This window comes from Phyllostomus hastatus, unplaced genomic scaffold, assembly GCF_019186645.2.
Source record: "Phyllostomus hastatus isolate PE091 unplaced genomic scaffold, TTU_PhHast_1.1 phas_contig_948, whole genome shotgun sequence".
NCBI classification, from domain to species: domain Eukaryota; kingdom Metazoa; phylum Chordata; class Mammalia; order Chiroptera; family Phyllostomidae; genus Phyllostomus; species Phyllostomus hastatus.
In genome coordinates, this window is record NW_025333993.1 from 234,599 (window position 1) to 254,201 (window position 19,603).

Here is a 19,603-nt window from a genome sequence, read left to right on the forward strand (position 1 = left end):
TGGCTGAGACTGATCTTCACTTGCCTGAGAGGGACTCAGATCCAAGCCTTCCCCCTTGCCTTCACTGTCATCTTTTTCTGCCACATGCTGGTGAAGACCAGCATAGGACAGTGGAGTCTTCATAGGCCACAGAGCCCTCCCAGTGGAAGGCCTGTGTTCCGGCACAGGCCGTCAAGGCTGCGGTGCTTGTGGCTGTGGATGATCTTGCAGTACTGGGGCAACTGGACAAACACCTCGCTGCCCTGCCGTCCACCACCACCGTCCTTGTCCTTGACCATGGCACCCACTATCTCCTCGTCTCCTTGGTGAGGTTGGGTGGGTTGAGGGAGAGCTTCTTGGCAGATAGCCTCCATGTTGCTTGTGCTTCTTGCTCTCACCGTTACTGTCATGGCTGCAGGAGCTTGGGGTGGGCTCGGCTTCTGGACCCCCAGACCCCGCAGGGAGGGAGATAGCATGGCATGTGTGCTACTGGTTTCAGGCACACACCACTTTGAGACATTACCTCACACATGCAGGGTGTGATTTCCAACCTGGTGCTAGAGAGAACCTTCAGCTGTCCACTCCACTCTTTGGTCAAGGCAATTGCTTTCAGCCGATGGGATACACGATGTTAGTTCACAAATTAGCTCCTACACGTGGCAGGCAAGAAATGACCAGGGAGAGGCAGGCCACTCCAGACTGGAAGGCGACAGGTTTATACACAAGAGAACTTGGGAGGTTTGTTTTGGGCTGCCAAAAGATGAACAGGTCTCTGCACCCACCCACCAGAACCTTCAGTTTACACATGGGTTCAGTCATGCACACCGTCCAGATGGTCTGTATACCTCACTGCCCCGAGCTGCATCCTTGGGGCACACATTTCAAGAATAGGAGTGGAGTAGGAGATGCCCATGATTCTCCAGGTCCAGCTCACAGGTCAACTCCCCTCGAGGACCTCCTCCAACACTTGCTACAACCACTGAATTCCATGCATGTGCGCTCATGCCTGCACTTCCATTGACTTAACATATGCCCGCCACTAAGAGGAGGTGTTGTGCAGAACGACAGCAATGGAGAAGACATTCTAAATCCAGGGATGGTGGCGGTGGCAGATGCACTGGGGACAGGGAAGCCAAATTCAGGCTTGGAATGTGGGTCTATTCCTGGGAGGACAAATCACTGCTCCTCTATAATGGAGGGAACCAGGTCACCACATCGAGGCCTCAGCATTGGCCTCTGGGGTTGGCAATTCAGACACACAAGTGGCAGAAGCCAGGGAAACCCTGGAGAAAGGAAGTTTATATTGTTGAACCAATGTTAAGGCTCCTTCCCGCCACCATGGCCACTTTTCATGAGTTTGTTCAGAAAGCATCATGTTGCTAAAGAAACAGGCTGAGCGACAGCCACAGACATGTCATCTTGTCCATCACATTCCATTTCCACAGCGGATGTCTTCCGGTAGGCAGAGGTCTGCTTACACACCTGTCCTGTTAGACTTCCTGGATACCAATCTTTTGATCTTTCCTCAGTCAAGTTATCAACCAGCCAGGCAACTGATTACCCACTGCACATGAGTGCTTATAGGTCAGTAACTCAGGTCAACTCTTTCCACATGAAATGGACCATGAGACATGCCATCCAAAGTTTTGCCAACTGGAAATCCAGCCATAAGCTGGGTTGTAGTGCAGCAACTGTCCCCTTCTGGGTGATGCCAGCATACGGTATAGATCCCTCTGCAGAACAAACCTATGCTTTCAGCGCTGGCTGGGTCGCTCAGCTGGTTAGAGCATTGTCCTGATAATGCCAAGGTTGTGCACATACAAGTATCAACCAATGAATGCATCAGTAAGTGGAATGGGCTTGGTCTATGTGGCTCAGTTGGTTGGAGTATTGTGTGATAAACTGGAGGGTCGCAGGTTCGATTCCAGGTCAGGGTACATGCCTGGGTTGCAGGTTTCAAGTAAGTAGTCTGTGGAACGTCACAACCTTTCTAAAATGAAAGACAAGTAGCCACACCTTGCACTACCGACACCTAAGAAAGGCGCAAGGCTTAGCTTGTTTGGATTTTGGAGACGACCATATTTGGGAGTGCTACTCCAGTCTATTTACCGAGGAAGCCGTAGGGTATTAATTTCGAGTGAGACCTGGACAGTAAGTTTCAGTGGTGCTTCAAGTGCCTTTGTAGGGAAGGATATGGAAAATCCCAGCAGGGCAGACCCCTGGGGCCCTGATGCAAAGCTCTGCCTCCTCCTGACCCACTCCCTATTTGAGAAACCTGTGGCCCACTCCTCGGCCCTGGCAGAGACCAAAGTCCTGCCCACGGGATACTGAGCACTGCACAGCTCAAGCCCCCGTGCACCGGTGCTGTCTGATCACCGAGCTACCAAGACCAGCAGTAGCAACCTGCCATCGCATGAAGTGCTACTATACGAGTTGTGATAAAAACTATCCTGTCTTTGCCTTTGAAATTCCCTGGGTGACAGGAGCATGTTTTGTAACGAGCCCCTTTTTTACCTGAGTTTTGGCTGCAGTGACTCATGGTGGGGCCCTAGACAGCTTCTGGATGGAGGCTGGTCCATCCCGAAACTATCGCCAGGCAAATAATGACTCCGTCCCGAGGCTGTGATAAAAACCGTTTTGTGAGGTTTGAGGGAGCTCAAGGCTGGTGCACGCGCTGAGGGGCTGAGAAGGTGGCACACCAGCTGAGGGCTGAGGAGCTCTGAGCCCTGCCCCCACACCTGTCCCACGCATCTCCTGCACGTGGCTGTTCCTGGGTTGTATCCTTTATAGTAAACTGGTGATGGTAAGTGAAGCACTTGACTGAGTCCTGAATCATTCTAGCTAATTACCAAACCCGAGGGGCGTGGTTGTGAAAAACCTGATTTGTAGTTGGCGAGGCAGAAGTGCGTGCAGCCCAGGGAACCCCATTTCGGCTGGGTCTGTGAGCCCGACCCACGGTCTGAGCTGACCGCAGGTCGTGTCAGAACCGAACTGAACTGTGGGGCACTCAGATGATGCTGGAGAATTGGTGTCGAAGACATGAGACAAGACTCAAGCAGGTTGAGGAGGCAAAAGTAAATTGCGTGACCAGGTGGCTCGGGTCCCCCCTAAACTTGTGCTGCCGACTTGTCCCCAAGCCGCCGTCCACTCCTACAGGATATGAATTTGGTTTTCCTGCTCCACACTCCTTTGCGGCGGACTTTCCAAACATTATTCATCATGATTGCTAATGACCAGGAAATGCTTCTGGGAGCAAAAGTGTGGCGCTAGGCTTATGGCCACGGAGCGGCCCCCCTCAACCAGAAGGAGTGCGCCCAATGGAGGTGAAAAGCCCGCCTTCTGAGCACTCACTCGTGGTGCCGTTCCTCGCACAGCCACAGTATAGCGGCCTGGGAACCCCAAAGGGTGAAGACAGGAACGGCCACTCTTAAAGGTCTCTGCTGTCCCGAGGGAGGATGGCTTCCACCAGATGTGACAACGGTCCCTTTGAGTGAGTGAGACATCTGAACCAGCAAGCAACGATAGGGTTACCGGACTGATTGGTGCGACTGACCCCGATTACCAAGGGGAAATGGGTGGCTGGCACACAAACAGGACAGGAAAATCCGTGCCTGTAATCTACACTTTCACAGGGCTCCTCTGGGTACGTAGGACTTCCAAGTTCAGTTGCAAAAGAAAGAAAGGAAATTCTCTAAAAACAAGACTATGAAGGTCTCAGGTCTTTCAGAAAGGAAAAGTTTAGGTCACCCACGCAGCCAAGGTGCTTCTTGAGGTTCAGAAACGAGGACCAGGTGAAGGAAGGACGAGGTGATAAGTATCAAGTGGAGCCTTGTGACTACCTACGAAAGCAGGGACGTAGCACTTTCACTGCAACGCCTGCCGTGGACACCACCTTCAGCTGCTTATTTGCGTGACAGGCTGGGGTGCACACACGGTACAAATCAGTCCTGGAGTAGTCCACAGCACTGAGCTATGACACCCTGGGGGCCTTGGAAAGGGGGGAAGGATAGTTGCCTTGCCTGGGGCAGGTGCGTTAAATTACATTCTGATAATGAAATTCGGGCGGGACAGTACGAACAAATGCTTAGTAGCACAAGGCTGGGCTGTGCTGGCCACCTGCCCGGGTGCTTCCAGTTCAACCCAGCCTGTTTGCTCTGCACAAGCTGCTGACTTCTGCAAGGATTTCAGCGCCAGCAGATCAGGCAAAAGAGCACAGAACTGAGAGGAAAACGCAGAAAGGCTCTAAACAAGTGACCTTACAGCAGCATCAGCTGATACACAGAAAGCGCAGACACAGACCAGCGTTGCACCTTAAAAGAAAATATCACCGAAATAAGTAGATTTAGAAAAAGTTGTCTTATGTTAAAATGTAATTAAGCCCAGAACAATAAATGTCACATTCAAAGGTCCTAAAAACACGCCGAGATGCTAATAAATATACCTGCATAGAATTTCTGAGTAGAGAGTCCTTGGCCAGATCCCAGGTGGTACAGGTACCAGTAAAAGGTACAAAGACCATAGTCACGAGAGTGGCCACCTCGTACAAAAGCAAAGTGAGAAACCAAGTAAATGGAGCAACGGGCAAGGGTTTTACTAGGAGAAAGAGCACTTTGAGTTCCACTGGAAATTTCTATCAGGAATTTAACACATATTCTGTTTTTTTGTTTTTGTTTTTCCCAGTGATAAAAGAAACTGGATAAAACTAAAAAAACAACACAAGAGCTTTTCACAAATAAAATAGTTCTTTAATTATATTCTCTCTTTTTTATTTTCTTTTTTGTGCTTTTCTTTTTAAACCAAGTTTCCATCTGTACACTAAGAAAATAAACAGCAGGGAGCCATTCTCTGCTTACCCTTCTCGGGGGCAGGCGGGGGGCTCTGCAGACACGCAAAGGCCCGGGCAGGTGCCCGTCACTCATGAGAGCACACGTCACCTCACGAAGGTGAGGCCCTAACACGTACTGGAATTACATAAAAAATACTCGGTTTGGCTCTGCAGCAATGCACACAGGTGAGCACACAATCAACGGCGCCCTGGGCGGGCATCTCGGGCGCGTGAGGAGCCTGGGCACCGCTCAGTCGCCGCGCCGTGCCGCGCCGCACCGCGAGCTTCCCTTACTCAAGGAGGACGGCACAGGTGAAAGCCACAGGACTTTATTCATTGTTTAGTCTTCTGGCGGCAGGATTTCTTTGAAGTAGAATCTAAATACAAGTAAAAATGATGTAGCAATTTGTTAGAAGACTTCACATGTCTTTGAAGAAGAATTTCACAATTTTGAAACACTACCATTAAAGTAGTATCTTCTTTTTGGTAAAAATCTGAATAATTAAAATATACAGTGGTTTAAATTACGATGATTAAAAAACACGGGGAAAAGTATATCCTGGCTGAAACAATCTTTACTTTTTTACGAGTATAAGAGAACGGACCAAAAGGCTGGCTAGTGGTTAAGTCCAACCGGCCACGACACCCCTTGAGTAGGCCACCACTTCACTATAGTCATTCTTCTCACGCTGCTAGCCACAGCGCACTATTAGGGCTGAAACCAACAATCACTAAGCTGAAGTCTTTCCCACTTTATTTTACATTCCCAGTACACATTTACATTGTTTCAAAAATCAGAGAAGGACTTTTACCTGGTGGTACTCCCCCTAGTCTTTGCTGGATCATTTCTAAATGGTGAATATATTCCGTCAAAGAATGTTCTGGATCTCGAGAAGCACTTAGGGATCGTTCTGATCTTGAACTTGGAGATGGATTGGACCTTCGTACAAACAAACCCGGAAACACACGAGAGAGTGAGGCATGGCAGACGGTGAGTGCGGCGAGCACACAGACGGCAAGTGTGTGCTCGCCAGCCCTCGGCCTGGACATGCATGGGGCAACGGGGTAGGTTAGATGGCTGCCTCCTCTGTGTCTTTTCTTTACCCCGAAAGAAAAAACGACTCTTAAAAAAGGGGTACACAGTGCTTTAAAACCAACTTCTATGTAACGTCTGAGGTACAACGAGTAAAAACTACTGTATCTTATTCCACTCACTGACTCTTCGTGCATTACGTATCCGCACCCCTCAGACCCACCCCTCTGTGCCCCGGCCATCACCAGGGGTCTGCTGGCCACCCCCTTCCTGGTCTCCCCCCGGGACCAGGGAGCTCCACTGTGCCACTCCTCTCATTCCCTTCAGGGAGGGCACATGTCTTAGCTTGTCATCCTCAGGGAAGAGGCCACGGCCACCATTTATTCTCTCGCTAAATATTACCGAGCTGGGCCCTGGGGAGCCACAGCCCAGAACCCCTACCCTCCCTGAGCAGACCAGGGCTCCCAGGCCCCCCGGGATCACGGTGGTGCGCTCCCTGCCTTGCTCTGGGGCCCAGCTAAAGCCAACTTTTCAAAACGCGCTTCCCTGAGGAACCACACATGCTGGTGGAACACGGCCAGCAGAAGCGTTAAGGGCGGACGCACAGTGGTGCCCGATGCGCACACACTGTGTCCACAGTCTGGATGGTGACACCGAGTGCGTTACTGCAGGCAGTGCAGCTTGAAGAGAGGTCACTGTTGACGAGAGGCACAGGGCGGAGAGCCAGCGAGAGCATTTCACCCCCCGCTGGCCTGATGGCACAAGTGACGCTGGGTTTTCCTCCGGTGAGAGTGGAGCGCGCCCGTTTTAGAACGGGGGAAGCACACCCAGAGGGAAGAGAGAGGGCACACCTCCACGGTGTTGAATGTGTGTCTGTGCGAATATCCACAAAGACACAGACTGAACTTTTCTATACACTTTGAAGGTATGTTCCAAATACTGGAAAAGTCATGGTCGAAACAGGTAAGTAAAGACTCAGTCTAGAATTCTTAAGTCCAGCATTTGAATGGGATTACTGTTTTTAATAGGATGATTTACATGGTTCAACCTGAAGAACTAAAAATGGAAATCCCATCCTTCGTAAGTAACAGTGGGGTGAGAAGTCGTGTGGTCAGGAAAAGGTGTGTGAACTGTGACGAAGGTAGCTAAGATTTGCCACCTGCTCTTCCGACAGGCACGGCCAAATCCCTTCCCACTGGAGCACAGGCCTCGGCAAGTGACAAGCACACCGGACCACTGCTCAAAGCGTCACAGTCATCAGGGAAAGCCTTTTCACTCTGATCTTTTGCTTTTAAATCCTCACCCGCCGGTGTGTTTTTACTGATTTTAGACACAGAGGAAGGGGGAGGAGAGAGAGAGAAGCATTAAGTACTTGCCTCCCCTACGTGGCCCAATCGGGATTGAACTCGTAACCTAGACATGTGTCCTGACAGGGGATCAAACCCCCAACCTTTTGGTGTATGGGACAATGCTCTAACTGAGACACCTGGACAGGGCAAGTTGTCTTACTTATTTAATTGAAAAGGTTTTTCCCCAAATAACTTATCTTTAACGTGGTCAATGTAATATCTCACTTGCCACCTTAGTAGGAAGCATATAGATATGTTATGGGGACAGAAAACCCAAATCCTACAGAAAAAAGAGTAAGCCAACAAAGGCCTTGCACGTGTGTGTGTGTCTGTATCTGCATGAAGGAGGAGTCCCGTGCACATGTAAACCCCCTATACAGACACACAGACACACACATGGGCCTGGGCACGCATACGAATCTGTCCAGAGACACCACCGTGCATGGGTGCTTGTCTCTGCAGACTGGGCCTCTACTGACGGCTACAGCCCAGGCTCCCTCGAAGCCTTGAAGTGGAAAAGCAGCCTGGAAGTACCCCATCTCACCTTTCCCTCCTGCGTGGGGAGGCTTTTGGCACAGAGTCCCTGGTCTGGCTGAAAGACACGTCCCGGGTTGGGGGGGATTCGCTGGTTTCTGGTGGAGTCATCTGTGGCCGTGACCCTGGGAATCCTTCCTCCGGAATTATTCAGCAACAAAGGGATTAGGAAAAATGACAAATGCATTTTAGTAGAAAGGCCCATCTACCAAAATTTAAAATGTATATGCTATAAGAGTCTACATAGCAATTTTGAAACATCTTTCAAGTACCCAAGTTATAAAAATTATATTTTAAAAAGCTCTGGGAGCAACCTGAGTTCTGATCGCTTTACTCCCTGACCCCAGCCTCATATGGACAGGGCCCTGGAGAGGGGCTCAAGGCCTGACGGAGCCAGCAGGGCACTGAGGAGCCCGGGGTGGGGGTTCTCCTCTTCCCAAGTGAGGGAGGGGCTCAAGAGGCAGGAGCAGAAACCCTGGAGATCACCAGGTTTGCCCTGGAGTGGGGAAAACCTTCCTGAAACCTGACCACGCATTCTGATTTCAAAAAGTAACAACACACACAAATCAAAGCTGATTGACTGGCACCAATCTCTGCCCTCCTCCAGGCTCCCAGGCGGCCACATCTCTGTGCTGAGTGGGAGTAAGTGCTGTGTCAATGTCCCCCCGGGGCAGCGACCTGCCAAAGGCTGGCACTTGACGACCTGTGCGCACCCTGCCAGGGGGCAGCAGCACAGACCTTAGACACGCGGTGTGGCTGAGAGAACAAGCAACAGTGCTCTCGGGGCGAAGACGGGCGGGCTGCAGAGCTCTGCTTCCCTCTGGAGGGTAAGGACCACCTTTCTATCAACAGGTTATTAGTAGGCGTATTCGTCACTCCCACACTTTTCAACCGTTGTGCTCTTATGAACCACTTTTACTCATGAACTGTATTAACCATGGTTTATTTGTGCTTGTTCCCAACATAAAACCATTTTCCTTAAAAAAAAATTTTACCTCTGAAGACTGCACTGACTGAATTTACCCATTTCCTAACTGTGCTTCATTCCATCCCCACCAAGCCCTGAAACGCCCAGATGTTAATGAAATGCTACAGCAAGTGGAAGAAAGTTGCAAAGACAAGGTGGAGGGGTCCCCGTGGGCCCACCTGTGCGGGGTGCTCGGCCTTGCACCAAAGCTCCTTTCCGATCTACTTCTTGCCATTTCTTTACCAAAAAACGTAATCTACAAAAAAAAAAGTACCAAATATTGAAAACTAGAACAAAACAACTGTGACAAAAGCAATGGAAATGCAGATGTGACCAACAGCTGGAATGGTTTTGGTGGCCAACCTCCCCTGGCAGCAGGTCCCACACACGGACAGGGCAGCCTGCTCACAGGGCCCCTACCTTGCCCGCCCACTCCCAGTCCCGGCCCATCCCCAGTCCACTCCCTGGGGAGGCCCTGCCCTTGCCCCAGCCCCACCTATACTTGGCCTTGCCCACTCCTCGTTGCATCCTGCATTGAGCCTGCCCACTCCCAGACATCCAGCTTGGGGTCTCCCAGACTCCAGTTCAAACTCAGTCTGCAACACCCTGCTCCCTTCTGCTACCAAGGCCACAGCCAGCGAGCAGAGTGCTGGGGTAATGGGAGTGCAGCGGTGCAGGGGGTCCTAGGCTCTGGTCCCCCACCCGACGCCCTGTAAGGCAGCCCCCCGGGCATCACTGCCTCTCTGAGCCCTATCCTCCTACAAGGCATTTCGTGTGAAAAGTGCTGCTGTGCTGAGATGGTCCTCCCTCCTGACAGAAAGGCTGGAGGAGAGTTTGGGTCTGTTTACCTGTCTCCATCCAGCATCTAACTCACTTCCTGGTGCAGGGTAGCTATTCTCACTAAGAGTACAGCATGGGCAGGGGGGTGGGGGGGTGGATATGAGGACAGCCATGGTCAGAACTCAGAGGTGAGGGGCTGAGTGCCCTGAGGCTGGAGGAAGACTCTCTGTGTGGGACTTCCACCTGCTCTGCAGCACAGTCTGGAGAAAACTAAGGAAACCAAAGCAGTCTATCCCGCAGATGAATAGTATGGCCCAGCGAGGGCACCTCTGCAGGAGCCACGGAGCAGACACAGCTGCACAGTTCTTAGTGGGAAAAATATTTTTAGAAATTTAGCAAAATTTACCATTATAAAGTAAAATGGATTTCATCACTCTTAATTTTGAAATGATCAAAATTCCCAATCACACCAGGGAGTCACATCCCTGCTCCGATGACTCTTTGTGTCTCGAGTGGCTGAGGAGAGGGAGCGATGCCTCTGGCTGAGGGTGGGCAGGGCTGGGGCAGGTGGACACAGTGGGGGGGTGGGGGTGGGGACCTCCTGCATCCTACAGCGCCTCCCCCCACAGGCAAAGACTGGGAAGTGCCTGCGCCATAAATGGCCACACCCTGGGTGAATCATGTTATGTATACATATGTCCCTCTTACATAACACAAATTTGACTAAAACATGGGAAACTGAAATTCGGAGAAGTGAAATGCAGTTTTAAACTTGATCAGACATGCCTGTCGTCAGAAGCAATCTGGCAAGAGATCCATTAAGGGGCAAGGGGTTGTTTTGTGATAAAAAGGCACCCTTGTATCTTTTCCTTTTGGAAGGTGACAGTTTTGTACACCATAATTCCCTGACGACAAGTGTCACCTGTATTTTCTTTAAGGCCTCAAGTGTCATCTTAAAAAGGAATACAGCTGCGGAGTGTCAGAGACGAAAACCCCCAAGCGGCCGCAGGGAGCCTCCTGGTACCTGGAGATTGCAATCACCACCCTGACAGCCGTTCGGAACTTGGTGAAAGGCCGGGAGGTGGTGATTTTCTTATCTGCCTTGGAAGGAAACACTCCCAGATGAGCGATCATGGAAAGCGTCTCTTGCTCGGAGTCCTGGAATCCACCGATCAACAGTAAAAGATACTTCTTTTGATAAATCAGAGCTTTTCTAAAGCTTTCTGCTCTCAAATAATGCAGGTACAATTTTTCCATCTAAAAAAAATTGTAAAACTTAATCACAAAGACATCTCACTGACAAATCTGCACGTTTGCACAATTTTGCTTTAAAAATAACCAGACAACTTCCTCAGCAAATCATTCCAAAAGTCAGCCCTGTACAACATCCATAACCACAAACAACTTGCGGTTTGAAGTTCAGTCTTGTTTATTGGACAAAACGTAGGCCGGCCCTTTCCGCAGCATCCCAGCTGCCCCTGTGAAGGTGCCTGACCACCAAGTCAGGTCCCCACTGGAGCGGGGGGTTTCCATCACGGGTTTGTGCACACTGCGGTGGGCAAGGTGGCAGGAATCCCTGCGAGTGCACACGGAGGCTGGTGCCCACTCCCTAACACGTGTTGTCAGAAACAACGGGGAGTAAACTGCTGGTCTAGGACTTTCCCAGGATGCAGAAGCTAAGACACAATGACTCAAAGCAGCACACGTTTCACCCCGACTCACGAACACAGAAATGTGATGTCTCTGTAGAACGAGACCAATTTCAAATGAAAGTTCTCTTTAACTTCCCTTATCTGTCATGACTGGGCCACCAGAACGAGCATGAAATCTCACTGTGCACAGAGACACATTTGATGGCGGAGGAGGACCTCTCAGCCACGAGCTGCTCTTACTAGTTAACAAACCAGGAGTTTTCGAAAAGCGTCCCCTGGGAGGGTGGGGGATAAAGAGGCAAAACACAGAGGATGTCTGAGGCAGTGAAACTAGCCTGTGTAATACTGTAATGGTGAACACGTCATTACGCATTACATGTGTGTCCAAACCCAAAGAATGCACGCCACCAGGACAGAGCCTGACGTGACTGTGGACTGTGGGCGGTGACGACTGCCTCACCTTGCCACTGCTGGTGTTCACTTCCTCCCTGGCGGCTGGTGTGGGCAGTCCCGGGTCTGGAAGTCCTGGTGAGCTCTGCGGGCCCGTCCTGTCCCGCCTCCCGGCTGACCTGTCCGACCTCTGCAACAACCGCAGACAGCATGTCTATAGAGCTGTCCTCATGTGAAAACATCTTGAGAAAAACGACCCCTCCCTACCCCAACCCCAGAGAGAAGTCACTTCCAAACACCTCATTCCTTCCCTGGCCGTCCTTCCAGGACCTCTGCGGGGAGAGGCCCACCTTGGGCGGAGCGGAGCTGGGCCCACGCAAGGCTGGGCGCAGGGTCTCCCAGCCTTGCCAGGATGCAGGCCACACCTGTGTCTCCCTTCGGTATCTTTTCAGTGGTGCTCAAGTTGTTACGTGACATTATCAATCAGACAGTCAACACTGGGGTGATTATTACATGCCATTTACTTAAGTGTGACTGCATTACATTTTTAACTTTTATTTTTATTAAAAAGAAAAAACATGCAAAAGCTTGCAGAGCTGGAACTGCTCCTCTAATTGCTGACTTTGACGGAAATAACCCCAAGTTCAAAGCTTCAGGCATATTAAAAGCCCTCATGTTCTCTGGCCCCAGAGATGCTCACCGAAGGAAGACACAAACACATAGTTTTGCTCTAGTGGCACCAAACCACACACCCGGAGGCCTCCGCAAGGGCCCCACACGGCAACCATGCACACAGAGGAATGTGCACCCCCAGAGCTCCGCCAGGGAATGTGCTAACAGAAGGAGAGTGATTCTGCAGGGAGGGCCACAAGGGGGCACCCACAACAGACAACCAGGGTCCGCCTGTCACGGAGGCAAAAGAGACCTTGAAGAACTCCTGGGGCCATGCAGTCACGGCCTCTGTCCAGCAGTTTGGAAGAGGAACCAAAGGCAGCCTGGTCATGCCACCCCACCGCTGCAGGGCAGGGCTGACAGGAGCGCAGGCCTGGGAGCAGACGGGCCTGGGAGCAGACGATCCTGAGAGGGGATCCCACGAGGCGGGTAAGACTAATGGTTTTCCTGGTTCTAAAACACAGCTGGGCTGTTCCTAGAAAAAACACTCTAGGAACACAAGTCACCTGGACATGAAGGAGAACACTCCAACATTCCCTTTCAGTCTACCTTTGATTTTCTCATCAAGAATATTCACTTCCTAGTTTCTTTGTCAACTTTCAGAAACAACAACACACTCTGCTGGTGACTGCATTCCAGCCCACGCAGGCCCCACGAGGTGTCCTGAACAATGAACCGCGGAACGCTTTCTGAGCAAGTGCCACAGCAGCGACGGAGCAGTGCGTTGACACGTCAAAATGGACACGTGGGGCCTTCAGGGCTCACCCGTCAGAGAACGGGAGTTGTGGGTCCACTCGGTGTCTGGGCCCAACTCCACAGGGACAACGGTCTCTTCACCTTTACCTAACAGAGTTTCTAAGCTGGCAAATCCACAGTCCTCATCAGATGTCCACACCCCCATCAGTGACACACAGCAGAGGGAAGCTGGGCTGGGTCACAGAAGATATTTGAATCCCATCAACCAACTGGTCCTAACTGACCTTTACGGGACACGCCACCCGACATCACTGGGAACATCAAAACCATCACTAAAACCTTCCAAAAAAGGAAGCACCAGGCCCAGATGGTTTCACTGCTGACTTTTACCACGTACTTAAGAAAGAAAGAAATTCCAGCTCTACATAATCTTTTTCAGAAAACAGAAGATGAGGGAACACATCCCAACTTATATTATTAGGCCAAAACCAGAGAGACAATATATAAAACTTCACATTAATATTCCCCCTGAGCCCAGATCAAAAATGCTCAATGAAGTGTTAGCAAAATGGGTCAAGCACTGTCTGAACAAGAACACCACATCATGAAGTGGGCTCTTCCTGAGACCAGGTAGAGTCGGCGTTCAAAATTGATATGATCCCCCATATTAAAACACTTAACAAGGAAACCACATCATCCTATCAACAGATGCAGGAAAGAACGACCAACTTCAACAGCCACTCATGACAAAAAGTCTCAGCAAACCAGGAAGAGAAGAGGGCTTCCTCCAGCCACCCAGGGAGCACGGGCCCTCAAGGTGAGGCTGGGGCCCCGCCCCCGGTGGAGCGGCTGCGGGTGCGCTCCTCGCCACGCCTGCCCACTGGTGTCCTGGAAGCCCTGGCCGAACAGGTGGGAAAAAGACATCAAAGTATTCAAACTGGAGGACAGGAATAAAACTCCCTATTCTGTAGAAAATCCCAGAGAAAGGCTCATAAAAGGCTAAAGTGAAGCCACTAAGGTTAACCGCAAGTCACAGATCAACCTACGACATCAGTCACGTTTCCATACACGAGCCACGAACAATGAGAAAACAAAATGTTTAAAAAGTACCATTTACAACAGCCCACTAGAAAATGGAATATTTAGACATAAACTGACAGCTACATGCATTTAGGAAAAATTTTCCCCCCAAATGTTATTTATGTTAAATGTGAATTATAATTCACATAACAAAAAAGAAGTATCCTTTTAAAGTATACAATTCAACTGATTTTTAGTGTACTTACAGGGTTGTGTAACATTATACTATCTAATTGGAGAACACTTTCGTCACCCCCAAAGGCCTGTGCTGTTAGCAGTCACTCTCCAACCCCTCCCACACCCCCGACAACCACTAATCTCTTTTCTATCTTAATGGATGTGCCTCCTCTGGACATTTTATACAAATGGGATCATATAATATATAGTCTTTTGTGACTGGCTTCTTACACTAATAAAAACACTTTCAAGGCTCACCGGTACTTTACAATGTGAATCACAGTCCCTTACTCATTTTTATCACTGAATAATATTCCATTTATGGATATACCATATATTACTTATCCATTCATCTATTAGTGAACATTTGGGCTATTTTACACAATCCCAATCAAAATAGCCAGCAAGATTCTAAAGTTTATATTGAAGGGTAGAGGAACTAGAACAGCCAAATAATTTGAAAGAGAAGAAAAATTGCAGCATACCCACTACTTGATATGAAAGCATAATAACAAACCTATAGGCAAGTGGTCAAGGACAGACACACAGACCAGTGGAACGGAAGAGAGAGCCCAGACACATATACACAAGTGTTGTTCACTGGTTTCTGACATGGACACAAAGACAATTCAAGGAGAAGGAACAATCATTTCAACAAAGTGTGCCGGAGTAACTGAATATCAACATGCATAAAAATAATCCACCTCTTTCTCAGACCATAAACAAAAACTAACTCAAACTGGATTGTAGATGTCAAAGTAAAAAGTTAAACTATAAAACTGTTGGCATGATCCATGAAAGAACAAATTAATACATAGAACCTCATCTAAATAAAAAATTTTGTTTTGCGAAGGATACTATACAGAGAAGACATCACAGTTGAAAAAAATGTTAGCAAATCATGTTCTAGCAAAGACGTTTTATCTAGAACATAGAAAGAATTCTCAAAACAACAAGGAAACAAACAATCTGAGTTAAGAAGCAGCCAAGACTTTAACTGAAGAAGACACACAGACGCCACTTTACACCCACCCGACCGCGGAAGGCAACCAAGTGCTAAAACACAGAGTCACTCCAACGCTCACCGTGCGCGGCCCCCCGGACAGCACTGTGGCCTCGTTAACACAGAAGGTAAACACAAACTCTCCGTGAGATGCAGCAACCCCACACGTGGGCATTTACACAGAGAAATAAAACTCATGTCCACACACACCCTGTACACAGTATTTTCAGGAGTGCTATCTGTAATAGTTGGAAACTGGAAGCCCAGACATCCTTCAGGAGGCGAACAGTTAAACCGAAGCGCATCCATGCCCTGAGTGCAGCCTGGCAGCAGGGAGGAACGAGCTGTTGAAATCGACACCCAGGTGGACCTCCAATGCACCGCGAAGGAAGTGAAGAGCCGTCAAAGGCTACATGCTGTGGTTCCGACGGACACGGCACTCAGGGAAAGAAAGCCACAGGGAAGGAGGGCAGTCAGAGCCTGCATCTGCGACGCGTGAAAACTCAAGTGAGCCCTGACCAGCGTGGCTCAGCGGGTTGGGTGTTGTCCCGCAAAGTGAAAGCTTCTGGTTAGATTCCCAGTCTGGGTACAAGCCTGGGTCGTGGGCCCAGTCCCCGGTTGGGGGCACGTGAGAGGCAAACCAACTGATGTCTCTCTCACACGTCAATGTCTTTCTCCCTCTCTTTCTCTCCCTCCCTCTCTCCAAAAATAAGTAAATCTCTGAAACACACACACACAAACCCTCAAGTGACATCACACCAACAAGGGTTAGATTTTACCAGATATAAATTTAAAATAATTTGTAAAAACTTTCATTATGAAAAAGGTAAAAAGCAAATCACAAGCAAAAACTACCTAAAACATAAAAAAGAAAAATTAGGCATTCCAAAAAAAGTCTACTCAACTGCATAAATCAGGAAAATTATAAGTTATTTTCATTAGGTAAAAGTCTAATAAAATTCTAATTTCATCCGATTATTTACTATCGTCAAAAATCTCTTCTATGAACATGTGTCAAACACTAGCTCATGACAAGGGCCACGTGTGGCAGCACGTGTGCATGTGAACGAGGCGGATGCTTTGCTGAAATGTTCAGTAAGGCACTCCGGCCGCTAGGCAGGAAGGGCCCAGGCCGGCTAACCAGGTAGAACGACACTCCCCGCGGCCGCCAGCCGTGGGGAAAGCCCAGCTCACATCGTTGCCCCCCACCCCGCCCCCACCGCGGGGATGAGTAACGTACGCCGAGCGGGCAGCCCTTCAGCAGGTGGTGCCTGAGGGTCTTCTCCAGCCGGGACGTGGCCCGGCACAGCTCTGCCTTCTCCTGGGTCATGGCACCGAGAGCTTTGGTAAGAGAATCATTTTCTTTCAGCAACATGTCCACCAGCTGGACCTGCACCTCTGCTGTCATTTTTTTCTGAGAAGAAGAAAGCAGAAATAAATGCACAAAATATTGTTAAAAGGCATGCACACTATCTGTGTTTTTTATCGTTGGTTATTTTTAGGTATTACCATTTTAAATGTTTTTGGGTTCCACAAGAAGCTTGTGGGGCCAGGAAGAGTTGTTCGTCTGTGTGACAGGAAACAAAAAATGTCTTCAAGCCACACTTCTCTCCAGTCCTCTGAGAAAGAGACTCGACACGAACTGGGCCGTGCGAACAAAGTAGGTGTGTCAGAGCCAACGCTCTCTGGCTGCCGAGAATTCCACTGCAGGCAGCTTAAGGTTCATGGATTCTAAGATGACCCTAAACATGTGGAGGGTTTCTTGAGTAATTCCCAAGGTGACCAGGGAACATCGTGTGCCCATCCCTGAGGCCCAGTGAGTGAGTCCCTTAAAACAAGCTCGTTATTCTCATGATCAGAGGAACCCCCAGCCTGCGGTGGGCCTGGCACACGAAGGAAGGCAGGAGGGCAAGGACGCCCTGCACCCACCCACTAACTGTGCTCGACAATCAGTTTAGAGGGAGGATGGGTCAGAAGGTGAGCAGGTCAGAGGTGCTCACAACATGCACACTGCTTTCAGATAAACACCATGACTTCATAATTATCAGAACACTTTTATCAGAAATTCCTTAAAGCAAAACCAAAAGAAACTAAGCAAACAACTAGAACAGGAACAGAACAACAGAAAGGGAGATCACATGGAGGGTTGGCAACAGGGGAGTGGGAGGAGGAGGAGGGAGAAAAGGTACAGAGAAGAAGTAGCATAGAATGTAGGTTGAAAATAGATAGGGGGAGGGTAAGAATAGTGTAGGAAATGTAGAAGCTAAAGAACTTGTAAGTATGACCCATGGACATGAACTAAAGGGGGGAATGCGGGTGGGAGGGGGTGTGCAGGGCGGAGGGGAGTGAAGCGGGGAAATGGGACAACTGCAATAGCATGGTCAGTCAAAGAAATTCCTATCAGCAGCTTCCAGTGACTTCAGACGCAGCTGGTGGGGAGGGCAGTGCCTCCCTGGCAGCCCAGAGGGTCCGAATCACGCAGGCTCTCAACCTGAGTGCTCCAGGAGCAGGCTGGGCTGCAGCACCACAGACCACCGGGCGGGAAGCCCTGGGGAAAGCGCAGTGAACGCCTAGCACCTTCCAGGTGTGGGAGGCGGCACTTGCTCGCTCATCCAGATGGCGAACTTTCAAACAGAAAAGGAAGCAATGAGGGAGAACAACCAGTCACAATAAAAAAGGAGCGGGCCCCAGACGGCCAGAGGAGCCAGGCCGGGGCCACTGGCCTCTCACCTGGAGGACCTGGATTCTCACCTGGGAAAAGGTAGATGTGCTCAGCTTGGACTTGAGGTCCTCTAATGTCCGCAATAAAGATGTCACTGCTCTCTCATTTGATGAGGTCCAATCATTAATTGTCCTGTAAAAATAAACAAACATCTAAAAGGTTCATATGGAGACCCCAACTGACCATCACCCAATGCCATGCCAGTCACTAGGATGAGGATGAGCTTGTGAGCACCTGGTTTCAGGGAGGACCTCATGTGAACCACCACCAACAGGCTTGTCAAGCACCTCAAGCCGTGCTCTGGCCACAGAGGTGGCTGCCGGGAGCACCTCCAGTGACGGAGGCAGCCGCGAGGCAGTGCAGCCCTGGGCCGAATAGCCTGTGAGGCTCAGAAAGCTCTGGCCACTAACCACTGGGGCTCCCTCAGCACTTTCGCCTCCTGCTGTTTTCTACTGGGATTGTGTCAGTTGTTGGAAGTGGCCCTAAACAAATCGTTGCAGCTCTATAAATTAAACCCAACTATAGACAGGAGAACTGTGTTTGCTTAGTTTCTATGCATGAAGAAAAGGGCAAATGTCAATAATAATTGTTCTGTTTAAACAAAACACCTCAGTCTCGACTCCTCAACCACGAACGCATTCTGGTCGGGTGAACAGCAGGCCCCAGAGCCTTGGGTGAGGCAGACACAGCAGACTCCGGCACCACTGAGCAGAGGGCCTGGACCCCCCCGATGGTGAACCAAGTAAAAGGGGTGTGGGGAAAACCAATCTAAAAGAAATGTGTCTTTTTTCTGTCACATTATAACATGGAAGAGTGCTGCCCCCAACTCAGCCAAACACGTGGAACATGAAACAGAGTCAGTTTCATTAACACATGGATCTGAAACTGCAGACGCGCCCAAAGCTTCAGGATTGTTCTTTACATGACAGGTGCAGGGTCACACAGAACTTGCTGGTACTCCATGACTGACCTGTCTACGGTCTGGTTGACCAAGTTGGTCAATAGCCCTGCCGTGCAGAGCAGCTGCTGCCGAATTGTCTCCAGGCCCTGCTGCTGCTCTTGGAGATGCTCCAACTCTGGGGACAGGCGTGCCGCCTCCCTGGCCTCCAGCTCCCTTATCTTCCGCTGAAGCTGCTTGACCTTGTGCTCGTGGCGCTGGCGCTGCAATTCTAGTTCTCTCTGTTGTCAACGCAGAACAGAAAAGACTATCACACCCATTCCAGAAGCCTTGCCCTGCACCACGGGGCTCCCCCAGCGTCGACTCTGGGGGCCGGGCTACCCTGCACACCACCCCCAATGGGCCTTCCACAGGGGCTGTTCCACGTGTGACACGGGGTCAGGACAGCTCCTGCCTCAGAGACAGCCCAATCCCACAGGAGAGTCTCAGGGCTGAGGTTTCGTGCTCATTTCTGAGAAGAGGCAGACTTTCAGGCCCACGGTAGGCATGGAGCACAAAGAAGAGGGGTCGGGATACTGACACGTGTAGGTTGGAGCCTCACAGGCCCAATTTCTGGTCCTCCACCATCAACACATGTGTGTGTACACGTGAATGCATTCCTGTGAACACACGTGCACAAACACACAGAACATACACATTTATGCACACCACGAATCTGGGGGCGCCATGGGGCCTCAGGAGGTAGAAACCCCCCACTGGTAGAACGCTCTCCACCAAGGAGGTGCCAGGAAAAGTCAGCCAGCAAGGATGCACTCCCTGCCCAGCATGCAGGGCCTGAATCTCCAC

General features: G+C 50.0%; 1 protein-coding gene across 5 annotated transcripts in view; it reads right to left on the reverse strand.

Annotated features, from left to right (window-relative positions):
• Window positions 1–4,702: 4,702 nt before the first annotated feature.
• Window positions 4,703–19,603, reverse strand: part of PCNT (pericentrin) — a 108,475-nt gene continuing 93,574 nt past the window's right edge. For all 5 annotated transcript variants that reach the window (XM_045852385.1, XM_045852383.1, XM_045852381.1 and 2 more), the window contains 9 exons: window positions 18,830–19,038; window positions 17,889–17,991; window positions 16,378–16,551; window positions 11,580–11,699; window positions 10,492–10,724; window positions 8,867–8,943; window positions 7,731–7,854; window positions 5,617–5,744; window positions 4,703–5,181 (listed from right to left, as the gene is read on the reverse strand). In XM_045852385.1, the coding sequence (XP_045708341.1) occupies window positions 5,138–5,181; window positions 5,617–5,744; window positions 7,731–7,854; window positions 8,867–8,943; window positions 10,492–10,724; window positions 11,580–11,699; window positions 16,378–16,551; window positions 17,889–17,991; window positions 18,830–19,038 (1,212 nt within the window). In that variant the 3' untranslated portion in view covers window positions 4,703–5,137. The remainder of the gene's footprint in view (window positions 5,182–5,616; window positions 5,745–7,730; window positions 7,855–8,866; window positions 8,944–10,491; window positions 10,725–11,579; window positions 11,700–16,377; window positions 16,552–17,888; window positions 17,992–18,829; window positions 19,039–19,603) is intronic.